Below are 27606 nucleotides of genomic sequence, written 5' to 3'. Positions count from 1 at the left end.
GAATTGGTTGCACTGTCAGTTCATTGCCTGCAGGTGGAGAAGGAGAGAAATGGGACACCATCCTAACAAAATGGCAAGAAAGTGCATGTAGTGTTTGTAAACACATGTATTGGAACCAACCTCTAAAACTGAAGGGCACTGTATTTTTTCTGGGCTGGTAAAATTTTAAATGCAGAAGTGCAAGCAGCATTCTGAATATAGGACACATTCACTGAGACTGCACGGATTGTTTCATGACTATTAATTCAGAGGGAGTGGTTACACTCGCAACTCACTAAGCAAACAGGGTTCTCTGATGAGAAAATTGTGCAGCTGGGTAAAAGTGCAAAATAGATAAGAGATAAGAACATTTTACTCTTGTGCATTTTATGCTAAGTACATAAATGTGTTGCAAATATTTCCTCTGCAGTTGCACTCACGCTCTCAGTGGTTATTTATTGAATCTATCACTATGTGAAGCTATACACTGCTCACTTTGATTATTGTATAATACTGCTACCTCAAACTAATGTATGTATTGCCCTTTCTAAATATTGAATATACAGCTCACTTACAGTATCTAAAGGTACTGATCACTCGCTCCACACTCATTGATTATGCTGGTCACTCATTCTACATCAATTAAATATATCTTTTAATTTCTCTGTAGTAATGCTCACTTACTCTAGTCACAGAATGTATTGCCACCTTCACAGCTGCAGGGTTTACTTGAATTCTCTGAATGTTTTGCTGCTGATAAAGCTTCTTAACATTTTAAAATCTAGCTACTTTGTAGTACTCCTGACATGTCTTCTTATGAAGATAAAAAAATAGAAAATGCTGCAACTAGTGCATTTGATGGTCTCACTCATTGACACATCTGCTTTGGAAAGGAATGCAAGTCGGTGCATTGATATTGGGGAATCCTACCTACAGAAGCAATGGAAGTTTACAAATGCTAGTAAGCTATGTAGTACTTACTGTGTGAACTCACACAGCACTCATACACTCATGCTGAGCTCACGAAACTCAAGTCTCCAGGAAATTTGTTTAAATTATGTTTTAGGTTTTTTTTTTACACACGTCTTCAAATGCATGGCTCATAACCCACATAGTCCAGAGTCACAACCGAATGGATGGTAGCCCTATTATGAAAACCTCTTAATTTGAAGATTCACACAATATACACTGCCAAATATCTGAAATGGCAGCAGCTCAATAAATGGGTTCATTTTGTGAGTCCACATCCCTGTGGACTTCCAGACTGTGCCCTACCGTCACCCCCTGACCAGCAGCACGTATCAGAGTTTGTGTGTGCATTCTGTCTGATTCTCTAAACCAATTTTTTCTGAGGTGTTCTGCGAGTAGATAGAGCAGTCACTTGGAGTCCAGACTCACAATACCACTTTAAAATTCCAACATTATTATGATGATTGTGATCATTTTTTAAAAGATGAATTGTTTCAAGATTTACTTGTGTTGTCTTGCGTTCCAAATGACGCAACTCATCCTGGCAGGAATCTAGTTTGAAGCTTTGTGTTTTTTCACAAGGTACTTGCTGTTTAAAAACAGCATCCCTCCCTTCACTTTTAAGAGAAGTTGCCACACTCACCCTTTCATGCCTGACGGATCAATATGCACAGGAAATATTTCAAAGAAAATAGTTTTTATAAGGCTGAACTGGTCTGAACACTGGAAACATTGTTTTCATTTCAGATGCTAAATGAGTTAACAAGTATGCACTCCTGACCCACAAGGGAAATGACACTTAGGGCCTCCTTAAGGAAGCAAAAGAGCAGAAAATGAAACAATCAGTGCACTAGAGTTATATAGACAACCAGATCAAGAAGACTTGTGTTGCTCATTAAGAAAACATTCTGCTCAGTGGATGAGTATGTGATGCCCGAGTTGGGTAGGTCTGTAGTACTTCAGGACACATGGTGGTTTCACACATTAATAGGAATGCAAGCCAGTGCCTTGGTGGTTGGGATCCTGGCTATAGAAGCTTACTAGTGCTGGTAAGCTATGTAGTTTTTACTGTGTAAGCTCAGACAGTGTTCCTGCAAACATGCTAAGCTCACCAAACCAAGTTGTGAAGAGGGCAGAAGGTACAGTGCTTACAAAGGGAGGTAGTCAAAAACCAAAAATCAGTTTTGATGAAGGGTCACTGACCTGAAATTTTAATTCTATCTTTTTCTTTCTTTCCACTGATGCTGTCTATCTTGCTTAATCTTTCCAGCATTTCCTTCAAGGAGAGATAGGTGGGTAAAGTGAATGGGTACAATAAAGCAAATGAATATAATTGGAAAAACGTGAAATTGTCTATTTAGTAGAAAGTGTAAAGAGGAAATGTATTATCTAAACAGTGATCTCTGTGATGCAGAGGGATCTTGGTGTCCCTTGCCAGTATTCAGGAATAGCAAATAATGACAGCTAAGAGAATATTTATGTGAGGTGAATTAAACACAGAAGTAAGGAGGTTAGCCTTCAGTTATAATGGGCATTGGTGAGACCACATCCGCAGTCCTTATTGAGGAAAGAATGTTAACGTATTGGAAGCAGATCAGAGTAGTTTTACTAGACTGAGACCTAGAATACGTGGGTTGTCTTGTGAGGAAAGGTTGGACAAGTTAGGCTTATATCCACTGGAGCCTAGAAAACCAAAAGGGAATTTGATTGAAACATACAAGATCCTGAAGGATCTTGACACAGTGGATGTGGAGAGGATGTTTCTACCTGTGGGACACTCTAGGTCATTGTTTAAAAATAAGGGGTCTCCCATTTAAGATAGAGATGGAACAAATGTGGTGTGGTCTGACTGCCAGACATAGGCATCTTTCTGGATGACTCAGAGACAAAGGGAAAACACATACAGGTTTGTGAATACACCATTGGAGGAGTGATGTCCTGTATCAACTGGAAAGGAGCTACCTCTCACTTGTACAGTCCATAGAGCTGCTGTGCCTGGCTCTTCAAATCTCAGGCAGGATCCTAACAAGTTACCCATGGCCAAGATTTCCCTTCCTCCAGTTCATTTCTGTCCAACAAAGTATAGTAACATACTTACTCTCTTAAGGTGAAGTTCTCAGAGCATTTTCAGAATAAATGTTGATAACATGTTGGTACAATCTTAAAGATTTTCAAAAGCTCTTTTCAGACATTCACCAATGTAGATTCTGCCATCTTCATCCTACCACAGTAAGAGGTGAGTACCTCGTATATTTGAGAATGTAAGTAGCACTCAGATCTTCAGCAATGACTTGTTTAATCCCAGTCAGCTGGTTACTGTTAGAAGAGGGCAGAGACCAAGTGCTATCTACCAGAAACTCTCGCAGTCTCATTCATGAGCATTAGCTGTCAATTTAAGAGGCAATCAGTCCTTTAACCATCTTCTGGGCTGTTCTGCAGTTCACATTTCAATTCCTTTGCCAACATGGCTAAACAAATGTTTAAACCCAAGACCCTCCCTTGTCCAGCTCAGAACCTTTCTAGCACCTAAAGGAGTGACAACTGTTGTTTTCTGGAAATTACCAAAATCTGATTTTTTAAATACCACAGCTGATTTTTAGTTTCGTAGAATTATTTCAAACTTTAGCACCGTTAATCATCAATATCATTCTTCCATCGCAAGTTCAGAATAGGGATGCTTGCGAATGATGGCACAATGTTCAATTCCATTTGCAACTTCTCAGCAAATGAAGTTGTCCATGCTTGCATGCAGCATTGTCTGGGCAACATTCAGGATTGGGCTAACAACTAAGGAACATTCTCACCTCAGAAGTGCCAAATAATCACCACATCTAATCAGAGAGAGTGAAACTGCTTACCCTTGGCATTCAACAGCATAATCGCTGCCAAATGCCCCACCATCAACATCACTGGGCTTAACTCTGATTACAGCTACAACAGCAGGTCAGAGACAGAATATCCTGCAGTTAATGATTCATCTCCTGCTATCCTCTACAAGGCAGAATTCAGGTGCATGATTGGCACCTCATCCACTACCCTAAACTTTATTTTCTTCCACCACCATTAGACCTTGACTACAGCATGTGCCATCTACAAAGTTCACTGGAATAATCACCTGGCTTTCTGTCATCTCATCTGAAACCCAGAATTTCGACCACCAAGAAGGACAAGGGCACGAGGCTCATGGGAACACCATCACATTAGCTTGACTTGGAAATATATCACCATTCCTTCATATTTGTTGAGTCTAAATCCTGGAACTCTTTCCCCTACAGAACAGCTGGAGTACCTTCTCCTTCATGCAGGGCTTCTGTATGTTTCTAACACATAAATACGAGGTTCTCAATACCATTCTGAATGTTCTCTCTCCATTTTGAACAGTCAAGGACCATAGATTCCCAGATATCAGTGGAGATTATATATGCTTTTTGCAAGGAGGCTTTGATAATATCCCTGAATCTTTTCTTTCTTCCACCAAGTAATCCTTTCCCCTGACAGAGCTTGGAATGAAATACCTTCATCTGGAAGACTGCAATGGTTCAAGATGGTGGCTCATCACCATAATCTCGAGGGAAATTAGGGATCAGCTATAAATGCTGGCCTTGCTAGCAATACCCACATCACAAAAAAATGAATTTTAATAATGTTATTCACTTTTTTTTATTTCAATATATGTTCTCCCTCCCCTTCTGAATTCGCTCATTCTAGCTACCTCTAGGTACTTCACCAATGAAGCCAGCTACCTCCAGGTACTTCACTAATCTGGGTAAGCCTCCCAAGTGATTCTTAGGTAGTGTGCTGTTTGACTGTGGATAGAATCCTAACTTAACATGATTATGTATGCAAACAATATCACATAAAATCATATAATTACATAGAATGTAAAGAATAGAAATCACTGATTTAGTTCAATCATGCCATTTTAATGCTCCACACAAGCCTGATCCCATCCCATACCTCTATATTTTACTATTCTTTTCACTCCTATGTGCTTCTCCAGCTGGCCCTTCAACACTTCTCTGCCATTTGTCTTAACCATTCTACATGGTACAAATTCCTATATTTTCACTCTTACAGTGAAGGTGGTTAGGCAAGAACATTGCCTGATTAAGAGTGCAAGAGCACTGCCAACTATCTGAGCAACCTAACTGTAGTCACAGATGCAATCAAGTAACTCTCTGTGCACCAGGAATGCGACTGGGATCTTCTGTTCTGTACAATTCAATACAACATCATCATCCACATTTCTAATTTATTGAAATGTTGTATTTTCACAATAAAAGCATTAATGGAAAAGTAAGGCTAGACTTGAGCATCAATAAACACAACTCAAAATTACATTGAATGTTTAATATAACAAAAATATTTCAGCTGATTAAGACTCCAACCTTTGCTGCGTGGATTTATTTTAAATTACATGTCACACACAAATGTTTCTTACAGGCAGCGTTGTTACTGTACTCTATGGGAAGCAAAGACAAATGAACTCATATTTAGCATTTAACCAAAATGCGTAAAAAAACTTACAGGTCTTAACAGCAAACAGGAAATTTAGCTGCAATGCACACAGAGTTCAGTGAGAAACTTAAGGGGCAGGTGGAGAACATTTGATACTGACTCTGAGAGATAGGATTGTTGGTTTGTTCGAAATCTGTGTAACACTGTGTTGTGTGTTTGTGGGATCATATGACAGCCCTAAGAAACTGTGTCAAAATAACTCTTGTCATTTCATATACTATGATGCCCCGAGGATACTTCACCTCCTGGTGTGTGTGGGTCATGCCCCATTTGTTTCCTGTCACTTTTGATTGGATACTTATGAGGGCAGAGTGCTTCATGGAGGAATCTATGGAGACTGCTTGTCAACCAGCAGCATGCTTTCTTGTAACCCAAGATTTCCAAAGGAATCTTCTTAAATACGAGTACAAATAACCAAGTCTGCCAAACTTGCAATATAACATCAACGCTAAACGTATCAGAACTGACAGAGGAAATAACAGGTTACATTAAATTTCACTGTTCTGTTAAACTAGTATAAGGTCACATAATACAAGCCATCTAAGTACAACTATAATAATTCCCCCCAGTGCCCTCAGATCACAGAAACTCTCACACTATTATAGAAATGGCAGCACCTAGTACAATAGCTAAATTAGGCCCTTCTATTTTTTTCCCCTTTCTTTACAGATGCTGCCTGACCGACTAAGTGTTTCCAGAATTTTCTATTTTTATTTAAGCTCAACTATATTCTCTTCCTCTTATGGAAAGTATAGCATCTATGCTCTTGAAATTGGGCAAGAACAATGGGGAGCAATTGAAGAAAATACTACTGTTTATTTGGTGTTCAAACCTTTCTCTGCAAGAGAGTCCAGTGTAGCGGTTGCTACCGCGGAATAAAACAAGACTCTACTCGGAGGATTGCCAAACAGAACTGGTTTATTTTTGCGCCTTGCACGGGCCCTTTAAGGGAGAATGTTCCTGCCCAAAACAACCGGCAATGACGTAAGTCCTACGTCATCAGGACTTACCCGCGCGCGGGTTCTCCCCGTCGCTCGGAAAGACGAGGCCCGCCGCCATCTTGGGCCTCGTCGCTCCGACGCCGCGCGACCCGACTGCCGAGCCGGTTCGCCCGACTAGACGGTGAGTCGCCACACAACCCCCCCCAGAACCGGCGAGACAGTCCCCAAGGTCCGTGGGCTGTGCCAGCTGCCGCTTAGGGGGGCGGCCTCTGCATCGCGGCGTGGCAACCTCGACAGGCTGTTGCAGATCCAAATGGGCCGGTTTGAGGCGGTCCGCCGTGAAAACCTGTTCCCTGCCTCCAATGTCCAAAATAAAAGTGGATCCGTTATTCCGTATGACTCGGAACGGTCCCTCATATGGTCGTTGCAATGGCGCCCGAGGTGTGCCCCTGCGAACGAAAACAAACTTACAGTCCCGTAGTTCCTTGGGCTGGCAGGATGGGGCTTGACCGTGCCGTGAGGTGGGAATCGGGGCCAAGGCGCCAAGCTTCTCGCGCAGTCTTTGTAGGACTGCTGGGGGTTGTTCCCCTTGGTCCCGAAGGGCAGGTATGAAATCCCCGGGGACAACTAGTGGCGCCCCGTATACAAGCTCAGCTAACGAAGTGCGGAGGTCTTCTTTGGGGGCAGTGCGTATGCCGAGCAGGACCCAAGGCAGCTCGTCAACCCAATTAGGACCCTTCAGGCGGGCCATCAAGGCCGATTTCAGATGGCGGTGAAAATGTTCCACCAACCCGTTTGATTGAGGATGGTAGGCCGTGGTGGTGTGCAGCTGCATCCCGAGCAGGTTCGCTAATGCAGCCCAGAGACTGGAAGTGAATTGGGTGCCTCTGTCTGAAGTGATGTGGGCCGGAACGCCAAAACGTGAGACCCAAGTTGTGAGCAGCGCCCAGGCGCAGGAATCAGTTGTGATGTCAGTCAGGGGGGGTTGCCTCAGGCCACCTCGTGAACCGGTCCACGATGGTAAGGAGGTACCGGGCTCCTCTTGAAACCAGCAGAGGGCCCACGAGGTCGACGTGTATGTGGTCGAACCTCCTACGGGTAGGCTCGAACTGCTGTGGTGGGACCTTGGTGTGTCGCTGGATTTTTGACGTCTGGCAGTGCGGACAAGTCCTGGCCCACTCACTGACCTGTTTGCGCAGGCCATGCCGGACAAACTTGCTGGCAACCAGTCGGACAGTAGATCTGATGGACGGGTGCGCCAACCCATGTACCGAGTCAAAAACGCGTCTCCGCCAGGCTGCAGGGACTATAGGGCGGGGCTGACCAGTCGCAACGTCGCAAAGTAGGGTCCGCTGACCTGGACCAACCAAAAAATCTCGGAGCTGCAGACCCGAGACTGCGGTTCTGTAGCTGGGCAGTTCGTCGTCGGCTTGCTGTGCGTCAGCTAGGGCCGTGTAGTCGACACCCAAGGATAGGTTGTGGATGGTTGGTCTGGAAAGTGCATCAGCAACGACATTATCCTTTCCGGAGACATGTTGGATGTCAGTTGTGAACTCGGAAATGTAAGATAAATGTCTCTGCTGACGAGCTGACCAGGGATCGGAGACTTTGGAGAAAGCAAAGGACAGAGGCTTATGATCAGTGAAAGCGGTGAAAGGCCTGCCTTCTAGAAAGTATCGGAAATTCCGGACCGCCAGATACAGCGCTAGAAGTTCCCAATCAAAAGCGCTGTACTTCAGTTCGGGCGGTCTAAGGTGCTTGCTGAAAAATGCCAAGCGTTGCCAGCGGCCTTCGAGTAGCTGTTCCAGTACCCCACCCACTGCGGTGTTGGACGCGTCTACCGTGAGGGCAGTCGGGACATCGGTCCTGGGGTGTACCAGCATCGTGGCGTCTGCCAGGGCGTCTTTGGCCTTAACGAAAGCAGCCGCAGTCTCGTCAGTCCAGGTGATGTCCTTGCCCTTACCAGCCAGCAGCGAGAACAGAGGGCGCATGATACGGGCTGCTGCAGGGATGAAACGATGGTAAAAGTTGACCATCCCAAGGAATTCCTGTAGGCCTTTGACTGTGTCGGGGCGGGCAAAATGGCGGATAGCATCCACCTTGGCGGGTAGGGGTGTTGCCCCGTCGCTGGTGATTTTGTGGCCGAGGAAATCGATAGATTCAAGTCCGAATTGGCACTTGGACGGGTTGATCGTGAGGCCGAAATCGCGGAGGCGGGAATACAGCTGGCGGAGGTGGGAAAGGTGTTCCTGGCGGTTAAGGCTGGCGATCAGTATGTCGTCCAAGTAAATGAACACGAAGTCCAGGTCTCGGCCTACCGCGTCCATCAGCCGCTGGAAGGTCTGCGCGGCGTTCTTAAGGCCGAACGGCATCCGAAGGAATTCGAACAGGCCGAATGGGGTGATAATCGCAGTTTTGGGGACGTCATCCGGATGGACCGGGATTTGGTGGTATCCCCTAATGAGGTCCACTTTGGAAAAGATGCGGGCCCCGTGTAAGTTTGCTGCGAAGTCCTGGATGTGAGGGATGGGATAACGGGCCGGGGTGGTGGCGTCATTCAGCCTGCGGTAGTCGCCGCAGGGCCTCCACCCTCCAGCTCCTCCATGTGACGGAACTCTTCCTTTGCCAGGCGGAGCTTGTCTGGAGGTAATCGTCGTGCTCGGGCATGAAGGGGTGGCCCTGTGGTAATGATGTGGTGTCGTACCCCGTGTGTGGGCCTAGAATTTGTAAACGAAGGTGCCAAAATCGATGGGAATTCGGCTAGGAGCTTGGCGAAATCGTCGCCAGAAAGGGAAATGGAGTCCAGGCGCGGGGCTGGTGGGCTGATTTCTCCCAGGGGATAGGTCCGGAGAGTGCTAGAGTGGACTAACCACTTCCTTCGCAGGTTGACTAACAGGTTGTGGGCCTGAAGGAAATCGGCTCCTAGGAGTGGTCGGGCAACGGTGGCAAGGGTAAAGGTCCAGGTAAAGCGGCTGCTGCCAAAGTGTAATTGAAGCGTACGGGTGCTGAAAGACCATATCGTTGTACCGTTGGCGGCATTGAGTAGAGGACCTGGTGGCCTGTCACAAGTGTCGCGGCCTGTCGGGGGCAAAATACTGACTTCCGCTCCAGTATCAACGAGGAAACGCCGTCCAGATTTCTTGTCCTGAACGAAGAGGAGGCTCTGTCGGCGGCCAGCCACCGTAGCCATCAGCGGCGGCTGGCCCTGGCGTTTCCCTGAAACTTGCAGGGTGGGCGGCATCGACGGGCCTCCGCACCCCACCTCTGATGGTAGAAGCACAGCTGGTCACCCGTGTCGTCGTCTGCGTTCCTGGGGCGTGGCTGCTCGGTTGCTGGGGCCGGGCGAGGCGGGCGTTGGGCTCACGGCCTGGTGATTTGACTGACGGACGAACCGCTCTCGCGCTTGGCCCTCCACAGGACATCTGCCCGGGCGGCCACCTCACGGGGGTTGCTGAAGTCGGCGTCAGCTAACAACAAGTGGATGTCATCGGGGAGCTGTTCGAGGAAGGCCTGTTCGAACATCAGGCATGGCTTGTGTCCCTCGGCCAATGCCAGCATCTCATTCATTCGGGCGGATGGGGATCTGTCCCCCAGGCCATCCAGATGAAGCAGGCGGGCGGCATGCTCACGACGGGAGAGGCCGAAGGTCCGGATCAAAAGGTCTTTGAAAGCCGGGTACTTATCTTCCTCCGGAGGCGATTGGATGAAGTCTCCAACCTGGGCGGCTGTCTCCTGGTCCAGAGAGCTAACCACATGGTAGTACTTCGTGGAGTTGGAGGTGATCTGCCGAAGGTGGAATTGCGCTTCGGCCTGGTCAAACCAGACGCTGGGCCGAAGTGTCCAAAAGGTGGGCAGCTTGAGGGCCACTGCGTTGGCTGCTGCGCTGTCGTCCATTTCGCAGGTCCAAAAGCTGTTTGGACCGTCGGGGTCACCAATGTAGCGGTTGCTACCGCGGAATAAAACAAGACTCTACTCGGAGGATTGCCAAACAGAACTGGTTTATTTTCCCGCTTTGCGCGGGCCCTTTAAGGGAGAATGTTCCCGCCCAAAACAACCGGCAATGACATAAGTCCTACGTCATCAGGACTTTCCCGCGCGCGGGTTCTCCCCGTCGCTCGGAAAGACGAGGCCCGCCGCCATCTTGGGCCTCGTCGCTCCGACACCGCGCGACCCGACTGCCGAGCCGGTTCGCCCAACTAGGCGGTGAGTCGCCACACCAGAAAATATTGTCACACTACAGTGAGGCCCTGTTGCAACTCTGGAAAAAGAACATAAACCATCTAAAGGAAAACAAGGGTGACTTTCATCCAGGAACAAAACGTTTCATTTTCTGCAACAACAGAAGTAACATGTAACTAACTCAACAAAATAGGAACATAGCAGAAGTCGATGAAAAAACTGGCCTATTGATCGAAAGCAGCAGTGTGGCCTCTGCAAACTCCAAGCTCACAGAATTCCTAATCCCAAGAGGTCAAATTCTTAAAGCCTGTGTAATTGCCACAGGCGAGTAACTTCAGGATAGATCCAGAAGTTTATACACACAAGCACATGTATACCACGTTCGGCTGCAAGGCTAGCATAGAATCCCTGCATTGACTATGACACGGCCATTTATCCTAGGTAGCAGGGATCGACAAGTAAACATTGCAATAACTCCAACAAGGAGTCAATGCTTTTTGGAGAGGAGGAAGGGGGAATAATGAAAATAGAGAGGAAGAAACTCTGAAAGAAATATGCTACTGTAATTTACTCAATACACAGTAATTTACTCAATACACAGTAAATACAAAAGCTAGGAAGTGAATTGTAATATATTCTGGAAAATTTACATACATGCAAAATGCATCACTATAAAATTTACATATCAGTAAATAAACAGAGAGAGAATATGCCACAAAACTAGCGCATAAATCAAATCTGTGCTATACTTTCTCACCCCGTTTCTTTAAAATGCCTTGCTAGCAGTCATGGTCCTTGTTGCCTTATCTGTCTTAGCCCAAGGTCTTTTGTCTTATACCTCACTCCTTCTCCCAGTTCTGCTTTGAAAACTGTAAACTCTCCATTCGTCCCCCAGTTCTGAGGATGGGTCGCTGACCCCCTATGTCGACAGGTTTCACTTTCTACAGATGCTGCTTGACTGGCTGAGGTCTTCCAACATTTCTGTTTTTGTTTCAGATTCCCACATCTGCAGTTTTATTTGTTTTCCACTACTGTTGCTACACTTAGTGTCTTATCCACTTGATAATAATTCAGAAAATTCTATATAGTTCTGTATGAAATAACTTCAAAATATCATTTTTTGCAATAAAAATAGCATTTACATTGATTTTAAATGACAGTTTCTAAGTTCGAGGCCAGGTTGCACACAATAGGCTTGCATTCCCTTAAGTATTACAGACTAAGGGTAATTTCTTTGAAATGCTTGAGACAATGAAAGGATTTGATAGTTTCTCTTGAAATGATCTCTTGTGGGAGAGTGTAAAATAAGGAGATAATCTTAAAATTAGAGCTAGGCCATTCAGAAAATCTATCAGTAAGTACTTCTTCAAAGATAGTGGAAGTTCGTAACTCCCTCTCTTCTAGAACACTATATTAAAAAATAGCTCAACAGTTTGTCATTTAGACAGCTATCAAGCTACATGTGTGGAGATCAGATAGCGTTCAGCCATGTTCTATTTAAATGCTAGAATACTTGCGAAGATCTATCCAGCCTTGTTTTTTCTGCCCATTCTGGCTCAATGTCCTTCTGCAATCTTTTACTGTTCTCCTGTTTCTTAGTTTGAGGTCATCTGCAAACTTTGAAAATTTAATCTCACACACCATATCCAAGTCTTCAATTCATATGAATAAAGCAGTGGTCCAGTCACTGACCCCTGGGAATATTACCCTCTGCCATCCTTATTGCTTACCATGACTTTCTGCTTTCTGTCCTTGAGGCAATATTTTATCAGTGCTAGCACTGACACTTTTATTCCAAGGGTTTCAACTTTGCTATCTATGTTGTCATGTGGAACTTTGTCAAATTCCTTCTGAAAATCCACAGACAACATATATTGCACTCCCTTCATCCTTTCTCTGTTACCTGATCAAAAAAAATTAATCAGGTTAGACAAACATTTGCCTTAACAAGTATGTGCTGGCTCTCCTTTATAAACATCTCCATGTTTTTTTTAATACTTTTTCCCCTGATTATTGTTTCTAAGCCCTCCACCGGTGAGGTTAAACTGACTGGCTTGTAGTTGCCTGCATACCTTTTTCAATACAGGTGTCACTTTTCCATTCTTGCCCTCTGGAACTTCTCTTCTATGTAGAGTTAGATTCTACCATCTCCATCCCATCTCCCACAGTAGCCTAGGACGAAACCTATCCAAACCTGGTGTCCAATTTGCTTTAAGCATAGCCAGCCTTTCTAATGACTCCTCCTTAACAATTCCCTCCCAATCAATTTATCAGTGCTAGCACTGACACTTTTATTCCAAGGGTTTCAACTTTGCTAACTATTTTGTCAAGTGGAACCTTGACAAATTCCTTCTTAAAATCCACGGACAGCATATATTGCACTCCCTTCCTACTGAAATTTGAAAGTATCCCTATTAATGGCCAAAACAAAGTATGCATTACGTATTCTAGCCGTGCCCTTCACCTCCACGCATAGATTATCTAATCAGCCCCCAACACTCCACTAACTAACTGCTTATTATTCAGAATGTCAATAGAAATCTAAAAGCAAAAAACTGCAAATGCTGGAAATCTGAAATAAAGTCCCAAGGATCCGATGTGCTAGTTTTAAAAAAAAATATGGTGATAGGGATAGTAGATGCATGGGCTACCATCTTTTAAAACTCTATGCATTCTGAAATGTTTTCTGCAGATCAGAGCGGCAAATGTGAACCCACTATTTAAGAAAGGAGAGAGAAAACAGGGAACTAACAGACTAGTATCAATTGTAGAGAAATGCTATAATCTATAATAAAGGAGGTAATAATAGAACACCAAAAAGATAATAGATTTGAACAGAGTCTGTGTGGATTTATGAAAAAGTAACCATGCTAGACTTCAGGATGAGACTAAGATAATTGGGGACCAGTGGGTGTAGTGTACTTAGATTTTTCAGTATGCTTTCAATAAAGTCCCACACAGGGGGTCAGCCAGCAGGATTAGAGCAATGGAATAAAAACTGAATGGGCTGAAAATACTTAGCAGTTTAGGCAGTATCTGTGGAGAGAGAGAAAAAGAGTTAAATTTTCAAGTCAATGACCCTAATGAGAGCTGGAAAAATGGGAAAACAAGTGAGTGTATAAATTGCAAAAGGGTTGATGGCAGAAAACAAATAGAATGTCATCTTCAAATTTGCCCACGACACTTCTATTGTGCATGAATCACAGGTGACGATAAGTCAGCTCACTGGAGCAAGATGGGTCACCTGGTTGAGTGGCGCCGCAAGTAAGTTTTTCATTGCACCCGTGCATACATGTACTTGTGCAAATGACAATAAACTCAACTTTGACAGGTGGAGGGGTGGAGACCAAGGGTTCCAGGTGACACAATGCTTTTGAAGCTTTCTAATTAATAGATCAATTAGGTCAGTTGGAGGGCAAATACAAAAACCACACTGGAACTGTGAGTTGCAGAGCACAGTAGTTGCTTGAAAATACTGGAAATACTCAGAAGATAAGGCAACATTTGAGGAAAGAGAAAAACTGTTAATTTTGTAGGTGGATCACCTAACATCACAACTGGCCAGTTTTCACATAAACATACAAGGCTAATTTATGAATTTATTGAATTCAATATCGAGTCCCAAGGGCTGCAATGTACCTAGATAGAGTACGAGGTGCTGTTCCTCAAGTTTATGTTGGGCTTAGTTGGAGTAGTGAATATGTATGGACATCAAGTGAAGACATTGAGCTTATTGTTGATGCCATCAGAGGTCAGTCTACCAACCCATAATTAGTGGCACTATGATCACGAAGCACAGTATCCCAGAAAGCAAACAATGCTACAAAGAGAGGAAATGGGATAAGAGGATTCCAAGAATACTTTGTTGGAATTTCATCCTTGAGTGGATTTGAGTCATAAAGGTCTGCAACACAAAGTCTGAACTTAACCTTGTATTCTTTATATTCAGACACAATTCTAGAATATCTTGGCTGATAAAGTTTTACACATTGTATTCAAGGTTTTCTTCCAAGGCTGCCTTATAGCTCAATTCATCCAGTAACTTTCAAACAATTTTTTAAGATGAGACATGTTTTTATAAAAAATGACTATTTTGTTGCTCAGGAGGTTTATCAGTGAACCAGATCTTGGTAAGGTATTCCAGGGTCATAAAGATTTTCAATAGTTATGCAAGATTAAGTTTATGCAAGGGCTATAGTGAGCTTGATTTCAAATAACTGGTGCCATGATAAATCAACATTTAAATACCAGTTTTTGTCTTCATTTTGAATTTCAGGTTAATCATAAGGAACATAAGCAGGAATTAATACCACTGGCTCCAATTCCAAGTTAGAAAGCAGTTGCAAACCTATGCTTAAAGATTCAATTGGGGCTATTTAGGTAGACCTAAATATTATTATTGCAACACTAGAGCCAACTTGGGACACCCCTGATAAAGCTACTATATTGGATAAAAATGTCTTCTAAAGCACACTATCGTATTTCCTACCTCAAAACAAGTGATAAATCTTAAAGCTGCATTCTTGCCAACAGGAACTGCACAAGAAGCTCACAACCTCCTCGGCATTGCTGTGCTGATCACTGGGAAGATCATCAGACCTCAAAGGACTTCTCGCCATGGTAGGCACAGACCAGCTGCAATAAGAAGCTGCCATGAAAGTAAGATTACATGAACAGGGAGTGTGGGGGCGGGGTGAGAATGTAGTGATCCTGTGTGCATCTGGACACCCCCTTGCAGGGATTGTTTGTCATAATGGAGTCCTGCACTGCAAATGGTCTGATACCATTATGAGGCATTGATCAATAAGGCAGAGATGACAGTGTGTTGACTTATGTGGATTAAGTAAAAAGGCTGCAATCATTAATGGACTGAATAATAAGTGAGCTTGCACAGAGGTTGAGTCTGCAAAATGGCTGACAGATGCTGTGCACATTCGATCAATGTTTCTTTGCTTCATTGAGGAATACAGCATGGAAACAGGCCCTTCAGCCCACCAAGTCCGTATCGACCATCAACCACCCATTTACATTAATCCTATTTTATTCTCCCAACATTCTCAATGTTCCCTATATTCTACCACTCACATACACACTGAGGCCAATTTACTGTGGCCAGTTAACCTACCGACCCACACCCCTTTGGGTTCCTTTCCCACTCCTACTGATGCAAGGTTCTCTCTTCCTTTGTTCACTTTTTCCACACATCCCTCCCCCCCCCCCCCCCAATTGCCTAGATTTGTTACCCTCCCCCCATCTGTTTCCATCTGCCCATCACCCACACACACTTATCCTCCTGGGTTTCTTCTCCTTTGGTCTACCGTTCCTATCCCCTCTACCATTTGGTTCCATCTGCCATTTACCCCTCCCTTCTCTGGTTCCAATGATCACATTCCAGCCTCTTTCTCTACCTTCCCCCTCTCCTCTTCTTCCCTCCCCCCACCTGGCTCCATATGTCCATTTTTTCCCCTTACCTGTTTCTATCTATCACCCACCACCTTCTCTCAAAACTCCCCCTCCACCTCCTGGCTCCATCTACCCATCATTACTCACCTCACCTGGTTCCACCTATCACTGGCCAGCTCCTGTCTCACCCTTTCCTCTCACCTCTTTATACTGGCTTTCTTTCCTCTACGCTCAGTCCTGATGCAGGGTCTTGACCCAAAACATTGACCATCCCTTTGCCTCCACAGATGTTGCTTGACCTGCTGAGTTCCTCAAGCAGTTTGATTTTTGCTCCTGATTCCAGCATCTGCAGTCTCCTGTGTCTCTAACATACCAACTTGCACATCTTTGTGATGTGGGAGGAAACCAGAACACACAAAGGAAATCTACGCAATGTGTAAACTCCACAAAGGTCAGGACTGAACCTGGGACTCCCGTGTTATAAGGCACTGTGATGATCAGAGAATATTGCTCCTTATATTTTGATTGCTCTGTCAATATCGTAAAAGGTATAGTGCTGAACTTGTTGCATCACTGCATGTAAATGACAGATGCACAAGTGTCTAATTCAGTTTTGCACGATTGAATTTCACCTAGAAATGATTGCTAGCATGATCTACTCCAAATGAAATCAATTTTGCAATGTTTATCCCCAAAATAAAAATGAGTGCATTTGATCCAATTTCTCGGCACTAATGTTTCTTTTATTACGATGTTTATGGCCCTTCATTAAACCTGTCTGAATCAAATTAATGTCAATTGTAAATTCCTAACAGAAACAATTTGGCACATAATTGAATATGGTTTTAAAAAATTTAATCATTTAACAAAAATATATTTACTTTTATTTACAGCAAATTTTTAGGGCACTGACTTCATAGGCACTGGACACAGTCTGATACCTCAGCAAAATGGGGATTATTAAGGCATGAGACATGCCAATAAGTGCCAACAGGTTATTTGACTAAACAGATCCAAGTCCTAACAGGGTTGGAGTTCCAAGACCCAAAGCAGCACACTTCCATGGATTCAGCAGAGTTCAGTCAATGTAGCAAAATCAAAAGATTGAACCTGTGACTTTTGTGGTTTGGATAGATCAACAGTGAGACATCAGAAGAATAAAATTTCCCAGGTGAAGCCTGTGATGACACCTAACACATCAAAGATGGCAACAATGATATAAAGATTTCCAATATTTTAACTTTGTTGTTAGTTCTTACTGAAAAGTCAATTTAGTTTGTGAAAGACAAATTCAATAAACACATTTTCTCTGATAGCACGTTAATTCTGATAATGCTCTCCAATTCATTCAATTTTGCTAATTGCCCCCAAACTGCCGCCTTGAAACTCACAATCCACCTGCAGATACGTCCAATAACGCTACGCAAGGACTCCCCAGAATCTTTACCTGGGAACAATGAAAGACTAGTGATATATTTATAAGTCAGGATGGATGTGACTTGGAGGGACACCTGTAGTGGTGGGTTACATGTCCCTGCTCTTATATCCTTCTAAGCAATGGAGGTGCAGTTAAGGATGTCTTGGCAATTTGATGCTGTGTCTTTAGTAGCAATGACAAACACAAGTGGAGGAAGTGTACCAGGGAGTGAAGGTTAGGGTTTATTTTGTTCCAATTAAGAAATCTGTATTTTCCTCCATATGCTTCAATCAACAGCCTACAGCATTATTGCAATTAAATAATATTCTGAAAAGCTGCAGAACTATGATAAAATTTGCAATCATTGCAACTTATGAGCCTTGATAAATGTTTGACTTAGTGGGTGGTGTCAGGAAGGAGGGGAGGGAAGGCAGGTGTGCCAGGCAGGGAGGGTGGCTTAGTGGTTAAGTCACAAGACTAGCAGCCACAGTTCTGGACCACTGATCCAGAGATGCAAGTTTGAATCCCATCACAGCAGCTGGGAATTTAAATTTATGTAATTAAATCAATCTGGAATTAAAATAAAAATGCAAGTCTCAGTAACCAAAACCATGAGACTAGCAGATCATTGTAAAAATCCATCTGGTTCTCTAATGTCCTTCAGGGAAGGCAATCTGCCATCCATACTTAGTCTGGTTTATTTATATACGATTCCACATCCACCAGTACGGTTGACTCTTAATTACCTTTTCAGTTTGGAGGCAAGTTAACAATTCAGAACTCTTCTAATGAAGAATCTTTGACCTGAAATGTCAATGGTTTCTCTTTCCCCAACTGCAGCATTTTGCTTTTATGTTTAAAACTATAAGCTACTACAAATTTAATTTCTCAATTTCATTCATTTCACAAATTTTTGCATCCAGTATTCATTTATTTTCCTTAAAAGGGAGCATAGTACATGAAAGGGCCCAATCAATTCCTAAAACCTACCATTAAATTCAAATAGTAGCTGTTTATGAATAAGAACAGAAAATTGCTGTCTTTATTTCAGATTTCCTGTATTTTTTGCTGTTTAATAGCTGATTATTGCATCAGTATTCCATGCCACTATATGACACAATCACTCACTTCCCACTGTGATTTTAACTTTTAACACTTGTTTACTTGCTTGAGTCTTGATCCAGCTTGTTATTCTCTTGATTCATTTTCCATCTCATCCAATCCCTTTGTCAATCTGCTTTACCCTTCACCATTCCCTATCATTTTCCTTTCTGGTTATCTTCTTATTTCTTTCTTATCTCTTGATTTCTCCTTATCTCTACCATTCCAGTCATCAGTCCCACTGTCATCTACCAACTGATGGGCGCCTTGTCAGCCACGCATGCGCTCCAGGGCCCGCCCTTTATTCACGCATGCGCCGTCAGAGCTGCTGTGTTTTCGGCGCATGCGTCAATGTTCGAGCGCGCCGAAAGCTCGACGGAAGGTTTTCGTCGGGCGGGTGAAGGGGGGGACATTCATCTGAAACGACGCAATTTTCGTACGGGAGAAAGACAACAGACAGATGCATTACATAAAAATAACTATCTTTCTTTCATATTTGAGTAAAATTCCGATAATCTGTTATCCGACAATTCGGAACTCCTGATGGTTCGGTATCTGGCCGTCTGTTTGATGCTCCTGTTGTTGGAAACATTGCCTGGCAGTTCATTGGTATGAATATTACTTGAACAAATTATGAACGAATGAATATACTAAGAGAATTGGTAATCACAAGCAAAATTACCAATTTGGTTCCCACTTTTAAGCAGTCCAATTTTGTTAATAAGCTTAGTGTGATTGTGGTTTCTACATTGTTTATATTTACTGCCAACTTGAATTATTAAGATCATGTTATCTACAGTCAAGTTCAATTACCATATTATCCGAAATAATATGAATCAAAGTTTGACACTGGAGATAGGTCTTGAGCTTTAAGGCAAGCTCAAGATACTTTTAAAATCTGATCAGAGGATGTCATTGCGGGATTTCTTGCACAGCAGCATGTTAATATTTTTTAACTATGGATTTGTGTACATAATGTGGTCCCTGGATCACATTTGTTAAATAACACGTCCTGAATTCTTTCCAAACCAAACATGTATGTAAACCACTCAAACATCTTTAGCTGCAAGACAGGTACAAAAACCAGCATAGTAATTTTTTTTCTTCCTTTTATTTCTTAGAAACATCATCCTTTTCTATTCACCAGGTCCCTGGTTCCACGCGTCCCCCGAACTCACCGGGACCCTGGTTCCACACACTTACCTGAAACCCAAGACAGGAGACTGTAAGATGCTGGAATCTGGAGCAGGGTTGAGACCCTTAACATCAACTGTCCATTTCCCTTCATAGATGCTGCCTGACCCGCTGAGTTCCTCCAGCGCTTTGTGTGTTGCTTCCTTGAAACAGACCAGGGTCCAGGTTCCACACGCTTCCCTGAAACTCACTGGGGCCCTGGTTCCACATGCTTCCCTGAAACTCACCAAAGCCCCATTTCCTCCGTTCCCTTTCCACTCATCAGAGCTGAAGATCCCACGTTCTTTTTCCCATCCACTGTGGACCTCTACATCCACAACATCTACCCGTAAAAATTACAAAGGCAGCAGCCATGTCGCTACACCGCCACCTTAAGGTTCCCTGCCATATAGCATACCATCATCTTGGAAATAGATCTCTGTTCTTTCATTGTTGCTCAGTCAAAATCTTGGGGCTCAGTCAAAACCTTGGGGCTCCCTACCCAAAACCATTGCAGGAGTATATTTATCAGAAGGACTGCAGCAGTTCAAGAAGGTGGCTCACCATCGCTTTCTCAAGGGTGATTAAGGACAGGCAATAAATTCAAGCCTTCCATATGAAACCCACATCCCAAAGAATGAATAAATAACAATTATTTTAATTGTGAAATTAGATTTTGGAGTTAATTGCACTGAATGAGATATATAACCAGGTGATTCTAATTGCAAAGTGCTGTACTTTCATTGAGGTGAGATAGACAGTGAGATGAACTATAAGATAGGATATCTTTATTAGTCACATGTACATCAAAACACACAGAGTAAAGTGTTCTGGGGGCAGCCCACTCGTGTTGCCACCAGTATAGCACTAGGAACAACATAGAACTTGGACAAAAGGGAAAACATGACAAAAGGGATGTAGATAATATTAGAAAAGGCCAAACTGAATACAGGCAGTTATGCTATAACACGTGTTTCTATAACGTGAATTGGACACAATGTGATTGATGAATTAGGGAATCCTATTTATTACAGCAGCCAATTGGTTATAACATGACTTTGATCAGGAACTAGAGAATCACTTCAGAGTTACTTTGAAAATTGACAAGCAGACAAAAAAAGGAGTCTTGGAAAAAATCTCTTTATATGTAACCTCCCCACAGTAATCAGACACCATTGTCTCTTAAGAACACAAGCTGCTGGTTTCACTACGGGAGGCCATGAAAATTAACAAGCAATCACTTCTATTAATACTTGTGCAAGGATACTTTATTAAACAATGTAACATTCAGCCTTCAGTACGCTTAGCTTGCAGTAACAAAATAAACAGCTATTAAAAACAACTTTGTTTTTGAAAATCCTGTAGCCCCTAACCCCCTCTTTTTCCCATTGACATAATTGTTTTTATAGCATGATTTTCTATAACGTGAGGTTTCTTAGGAATGCATCTATGGCTAATAACAGAACTACCTGTATAAAGACATTAGAGGGGAAGTAGGAAAAGAAGTAAGGAGAACAACGAGACCAAGTGGGAGTAGACTGACAGCTAATAGAAGGAAAACCAGGAGTCTTTTACAAACATATTAATAGTAAATAAGTAGTAAGAGAAGGGCATGGACCAAAATGGAGAATTATGCATGGTAGACAGAGGTACCACATAAGAGTTTTTAAAATTTATTCATCAGCGATTTAGTGGCGTAGCTAGTAGAGCCGTTGCCTCACAAGGCAAGAGACCCATGTTCAATCCTTACCTTGGGCATTGTCTGCATGGAGATTGTTCATTCTCCAAGTGACCGTGTAGGTTTACTCTGCATGCTTTGGTTTCCTCCCATATCCCAAAGACACGCAGGTTGGTACTATAAATTTCCCCTAGTGTGTAGGTGTGTGACAGAATCTGGGGAGAGTTGATGAGAATGTGGGGAGAATAAAAAAAATGAGATTAATGTAAGATTTGTCTAGATGGATGGTTAATGGTTGGTGCAGACTCACTAGGCTGAAGTGCCCATTTCTGTAATTACTCTACAACTCTTGGCATCAATAACAAGGCCAATATTTATTGCCCATTCCTTACTGCTGTTGAGAAGGTGGCCATCTTGGACCACTGCAGTCCTTCTGGTGAAGCTATTCCCACCATATTGTAGGGTAGGGAGTTCCAGAATTTAGATCCAGTAATACTGAAGGAACAACGATGTATTTTTAAGTCAGGAGGGTGTTTGACCTGGAAGGGAACCTGCAGATGGGTGGAGTTTCCTTGTGTCTGCTATCCTAGCGCTTCTTGATGGCAGAAGTCATGGTTTTGGAATGCTGTCAAAGAGTAGCCTGGGTGAGTAACTGCAGTACATTTTGTAGTTGATGCACACTTCGGCCATTGTGTGATAATGGTATAAGGAATCAATGTTTAGGTGGTGGATGGGTACCAATCAAGTGGGCTTATTTGTTCTGGATGATGTCAAGCTTCTTGGGTGCTGTTGGCGTAACACTCATCTTGATGGGTGTGGATTATCATATCACAATTATGTCTTGTGGGAACACTTTGGGGCATCAAGAGATGAGTCACTCACTGCAGGATACCCAGGCTCTGACTTGCTCTTGTAGCAACAGTGGTTATGTAACTGGTCTAGTTGGGTTTCTGTTCAAAGTTAACTTCTGGGATGTGAATTACTGATGGTAATGACATTGAATATCAAGGGTAGTTGGTTAAACTTTCTCCTGTTGGTAATGGTCATTGCTTGGCACTTCTGTAACCTGAATAGTACTTGCCATTTATTGTTCCTGTATATTATCCAGAACTCGCTGCATGATGTTATCATAGAAGGAAGGTTATTGATGAAGTAGCTGAAGATGGTTGGACCTAAGGATACCGCCCTGAAGAAGGCTTGCAGTAATGTTCTGGGTCTGGGACAATCGATCTCTAACGATTACAACCATCGTCCTTTGTGCAAGGTAAGACTCCCAACCACTGGAATGTCTTGCTATTGATGCCCATTGACTTCAGTTTTACCAGGGCGCCCGATGCCACACTTGATCCTAGGATCATAGAATGGTTACAGCACAGAAAGATATTCAGCCCAACATTTCTGCACTGGCTCTCTACCAGAGCAACTCACTAGCTCCACCCACAAACCCCTTCTCATAAATTATTTATGGATCCTCTTCAATAATTTCACGTCCCTCCTATAATGAGGCAACCAGAACTGAACATGATAATCCAGTTGAGGCCTACCAGTGTGTTTTATAAAGCTTCAGCATGGCTTCCCTGCTTTTATATTCTATGTTTCTATTAATATTGATATTGGATTATTATTGCCACATGTACTGAGGTACAATAAAAAGCTTTTGTTTTGCATGCCAACCAGACAGATCATGCTATACAAAATTACATTGAGGTTGTAAAAAGAAAGCAGAATGTAAAATAGAGTGTTGCAGTTACAGAGTAAGTACAGTGCAGGTAGACAAATAAACTGCAAGTACCACCACAAGGTAGACTGAGAGTTCAAGAGTTCATCCTTAGCATATGAGAGGTCCATTCAAGAGTCTGATAACAGTGAGATAGAAGCTGTCCTTGAGTCTGATGGTGCGTGCTCTCAGGCTTTTGTATCTTTTGTCTGTTGGGAGAATGACTGGACAGGTAGGGGTCCTTGATTTTGTTGCTGCTTTCCTGAGGCAGTGGGAAATGTGGATGGAGTCAATGCAGGGGAGGCTGGTTTGCGTGATGGACTGGGCTGCATTGTGAAACTCAAAAAACTGCAGATGTTGGAAATCTGAAATAAAAACAGAAATTGCTGGAAAAACTCAGCAGGTCAGGCAGTATCTGTGGAAAGAGAAACAATCACTGTTTCAAATTTTTAACCCCTCATCAGAAGTAGGAAAAAGAATTGCACATACCTTATTAACCGCTTTTGCAACCTGTCCTGCCACTTTCAATGACTTGTGCACCCATACCCCCAGGTCCTTTTGCTTCTGCTTCTGCACCCTTTTTAGAACAGTATCCTTTCTATATTGTCTGTCCTCATTCTTCCTTCCAAAATGCATTAACTTACACTTCTTGACATTAAACTTCATCTGCCATGTGTCTGCCCATTCCACCACCCTGTCTATGTCTCACTGCAATTTATCACTATCTTCTTTGCAGTTCACAATGTTCCAAATTTTATGACCTCAGATGTTGTCTTGATATCAATGGCAGTCATTCTCACTTCATCTGTGGAATTTACCTTTTTAGTCCATGCTTTGATGAGGTCTAGAGCCAAGTAGTTCTAGCAATACCCAAATAGGGCATCAGTGAGTAAGTGCTGCTTGATATCATTATCGACGACACCTTCCATTACTTTGATGATTGAGAGTAGATTGATGGTGCAGTAATTAGTCTGACTGGATTTGTTCTGCTTTTTGTGAACAGGACATGCCTGGGTAATTTTTCACATTGTACTGGAACAACTTGGGAGGAAGCATAGCTAGTTCTGGAAAATAGGTCTTCAGTAAAATATCTGGCATGTTGTCTGATCCACTGGCTTTGCAGTATTTTCTTAATATAATATGAATTGAATTAGCTATGGAAAGGCTTCTCTGATAGTTGTGATCTCAGGAGGAAGCCAGATGAATCATTAACTCAGCACTTATGGTTGTGATTGCTTCAACCTGTCTTTGGCATTATAGGCCTTGCCATCATTGAGGATCAGGATATTCCTTGAGCCTGTGAATAATAAGTTTGCAGATGACACCGAAATTGTATAGTGGACACTGAAGAAGGTTGTCTGAGGTTACAACAGGATATAGATCAACTGGGAAAGTGGGCAAGAGAATTGCAGATGGCAGTTAACTCGGACAAGTGCAAAATAATGCATCTTTGGGAAATTAAACCAGGGCAGGACGTATACAGTGAATGGCAGGGCATATACAGTGAATGGCAGGGCGTATACAGTGAATGGCAGGACGTGTACAGTAAATGACAGGGCCCTGGGGAGTACTGTTGAACAGAGAGACCTTGGGGTGGGGTACAAGTACATAGCAACAATTAAGGTAGACAGGGTAGTGAAAAAGGCCTAAGACATGCTTGCCTTCATCGGCAAGGCATTGTACAAGAGGTTGGGATGTAATGTAACAGTTGTATAGAACTTGGGTTCTACTACATTTGGAGTATTATGTGCCATTCTGGTCACTACAGTACAGGAAAGATGTGGAAGAGAGGGTGCAGAAAAGATTCACAAGGATGTTGCCTGGATTGGAGGGCTTGAGTTATAAGAAGAGATTGAATAGGCAGGGTATATTTTTCCAGGAGTAAGGGGGGCTGAGAGGAGACATGATAGAGCTATGTAAAATTATGAGAGGCATTCATAGGGTAGGTATGTTTCCCATGGTTGGGGTGTCTAAAACTAGAGGGCATAGGTTTAAGGTGAGAGGGAGATCTGAGGGAGATCTGAGGGGTAAATTTTTCATATAAGGAGTACTTGGTACCTGGAATGAGCTGCCAGAGGTGGTGGTGGAGGCAGGAACTGTGACAACATTTGAAAGGCATCTGAATGGGTACTTGAATGAGCAAGGACTGAAAGATATGGAGTTAATGCAGGCAAGTAGTATTAGTATAGATGATGATCGGCATAGATGTGGTGGGATGAAGGGCCTGTTTCTATGCTGTACTACTCTATGACTCTGTCTTTATCATGTAAAAGCTATTGCCAAAGTCAAAGTAAGAGAAAAAGTAGATGAGGTACTGGCTAAGATAAAAATTGATAAAGTACAAGAAAGGTCGGCTGCTCTTAAAGTAGATAAATCACTGGGTCCAGATTGATTATGTTAGGTTGCTGAAGTAAAGGTGGTAATTGCAGAGGGATTATCTGTAATCTTTCAATCCAATCTAGATAAGGAACTGGTGCTAGAGGACTGGAGATGGTGCAACTGTTACAGTTTTATTCAAAAAGGGATGAAATGAAGTTAATTTAGCAACTACAGGACAGTCAGTCCAACCTTGGTGATAAAGAAGCTTCTGGAAACAATAATTGCAGACAGAATTAATTGATATTTTTACATGTGTAGGCTACTTAAAGACAACCAGCACAGATTTAATGAATAAATATGTTTTTTAGATAATGAGGTAATGCAATTGATGCTGTGTATATGGATTCCAAAAAGCTTTGGTAAATTGCTACATAATAGGCTTATCAATCAATTTTTAGCTTATAGAATAAAAGTGGCAGTGCCATCATGGATACAAATATGCCATAAGGCCAGGAAAGAGACTACCATCATAAGTTGTGTTTCAGACTGGAAGGAAGTAGATAGTAGTGCTTTCCAGGAATCAGTGCTTTTCTTGAAACATATTAATTCCTCCAGCACTGACCTACTGATTCCCTCCATGGATGCTTCCTGACCTGCTGAGTTCCTCCAGCACTTTCTGTGTATTGTTCCAGATTCCAGCATCTGCAGAATTTTTTGTGTCTCCTTTCTGCCATTGTTCTTGGGTTTACAGGAGACAATTTCAAAATCTGTAAATGTTTCAAAACTTGGAAGGAAACTAAACAATGAGGGGATATATCCTTGAAGAAGACATAGGCTGATGTACGTGGTAAATGAAATTTAACACAAAGTAGAGTGAAGTAACACATTTTAATAAGAAGAACAAGAAGAAGTAATATAATCTCAACTTTAAAATTCTAAAGTGGTTATAATAAAGCTCAAACAATACTGTGTTCTGTAGTAATAGAGGCATTGAGTACAGAAGCATGAACATTATAATAAACCTTTCTAAAACAGTGGTTCAGCCACAACTTGTCTCCAGTTTTGGGAACTGTACTTTAAGTAGACAATGAAGCCTTAGAGAAGGTGCAGAAAAATGTACTTAGATGGTTACAAGAACAAGGGAGTTCAGTTACATAGACAGTCTGAAAAAGTTGGATCGAAGCAAGATGAGAGATTTGATAAAAATATTCAAGACAAGATAGGGAAACTGTTCCCACTGATGGAAGATTCGAGAACCTGGACACGCATATTTAAGGGGATTGGCAAAGAAACCAAATAAGACATGAGGATTTTTTTCTACATGACAGATAATTATGCTGTGGAATGTACTGCCTGAAGGGTGGTGAAAATGGATTGAATTATGGTTTTTAATAGGAATTGGATAAATACTTAAAGGGAAAAAAGATAACAGGCCTACACAGAAAAAGTCAAGAACAGGCTAGCTGGATTCCTGTAATGGCCAGCATGAGCACAACGGGCAGACACATTTCTTTTTGTGCAGGAGCATTTCTATGGTTCTACGTAGTGCCCTTCACATCGTGCTTGTCACATCCTTTTCAAAACAATGAAAGAGCCTTATAGAAGATGTTGCAGCAAGTTAGTATAAATAGTGTGAGAATGACCAGATAATCTGTTTTAGTGAAGTTGATTGAGGGATAAATATTCACCAACATGCAGAATAGATTTCCTGCATTTCGAATAATGCCCTGGGATTTTATGAGATCACCAGAAAGGGCATTGGTCTTATCCAAATGACAGCCCCTTTAACAAATTACTGCATTGGAGTGGCAGCCTGGATCTTAATTTTGTAGTCTCCCAAGTTGGACAAAGCCATAACCTACCGACTCAGAAGCTATGAACTGACCCACAGCTGACACTGTACGAGTGGTGTTGTTCTTTGGGCTGGCTTCATGGTATAATTGCTTGAAAAATATTTTGTTGGACGTCTGCTTTTATAACAGAAACCCAAAGCTTCATTTTGAATACTTAGCTGGAGTTTTGTTCCCTATTGGTTCATTATAGTATGGTACAACACAGAGGATGCTATTCAGTTCATCATACTTTGCTGGCTCAATGAAAGCATTCTCCAATTAGTCCTACTGTTTTCCTGTAACCCCACAAACCGACCCTTCATCTATTTGTTATGGTTCTTGCTTTTTGGCTGGTTTCCATTTTTAACCATTTGTGCTAG

At 42.7% G+C, this 27606-nt stretch overlaps 1 protein-coding gene across 1 annotated transcript in view; it reads left to right on the top strand.

Annotated features, from left to right (window-relative positions):
• LOC127584156 (PH and SEC7 domain-containing protein 3-like) overlaps positions 1–24370 on the top strand; it is a 53680-nt gene extending 29310 nt beyond the window's left edge. Inside the window, exons 8-12 of the mRNA XM_052040736.1 lie at positions 14691–14716; positions 15120–15206; positions 18737–18904; positions 19655–19732; positions 24336–24370. Of these exons, the coding sequence (XP_051896696.1) occupies positions 14691–14716; positions 15120–15206; positions 18737–18904; positions 19655–19732; positions 24336–24370 (394 nt within the window). The remainder of the gene's footprint in view (positions 1–14690; positions 14717–15119; positions 15207–18736; positions 18905–19654; positions 19733–24335) is intronic.
• The last annotated feature ends 3236 nt before the right edge of the window (positions 24371–27606 follow it).

This window comes from Pristis pectinata, chromosome 29 (assembly GCF_009764475.1).
Source record: "Pristis pectinata isolate sPriPec2 chromosome 29, sPriPec2.1.pri, whole genome shotgun sequence".
NCBI classification, from domain to species: domain Eukaryota; kingdom Metazoa; phylum Chordata; class Chondrichthyes; order Rhinopristiformes; family Pristidae; genus Pristis; species Pristis pectinata.
Note: the sequence above shows the minus strand (reverse complement) of the source record. Positions and strands in the feature narration are given on the sequence as shown.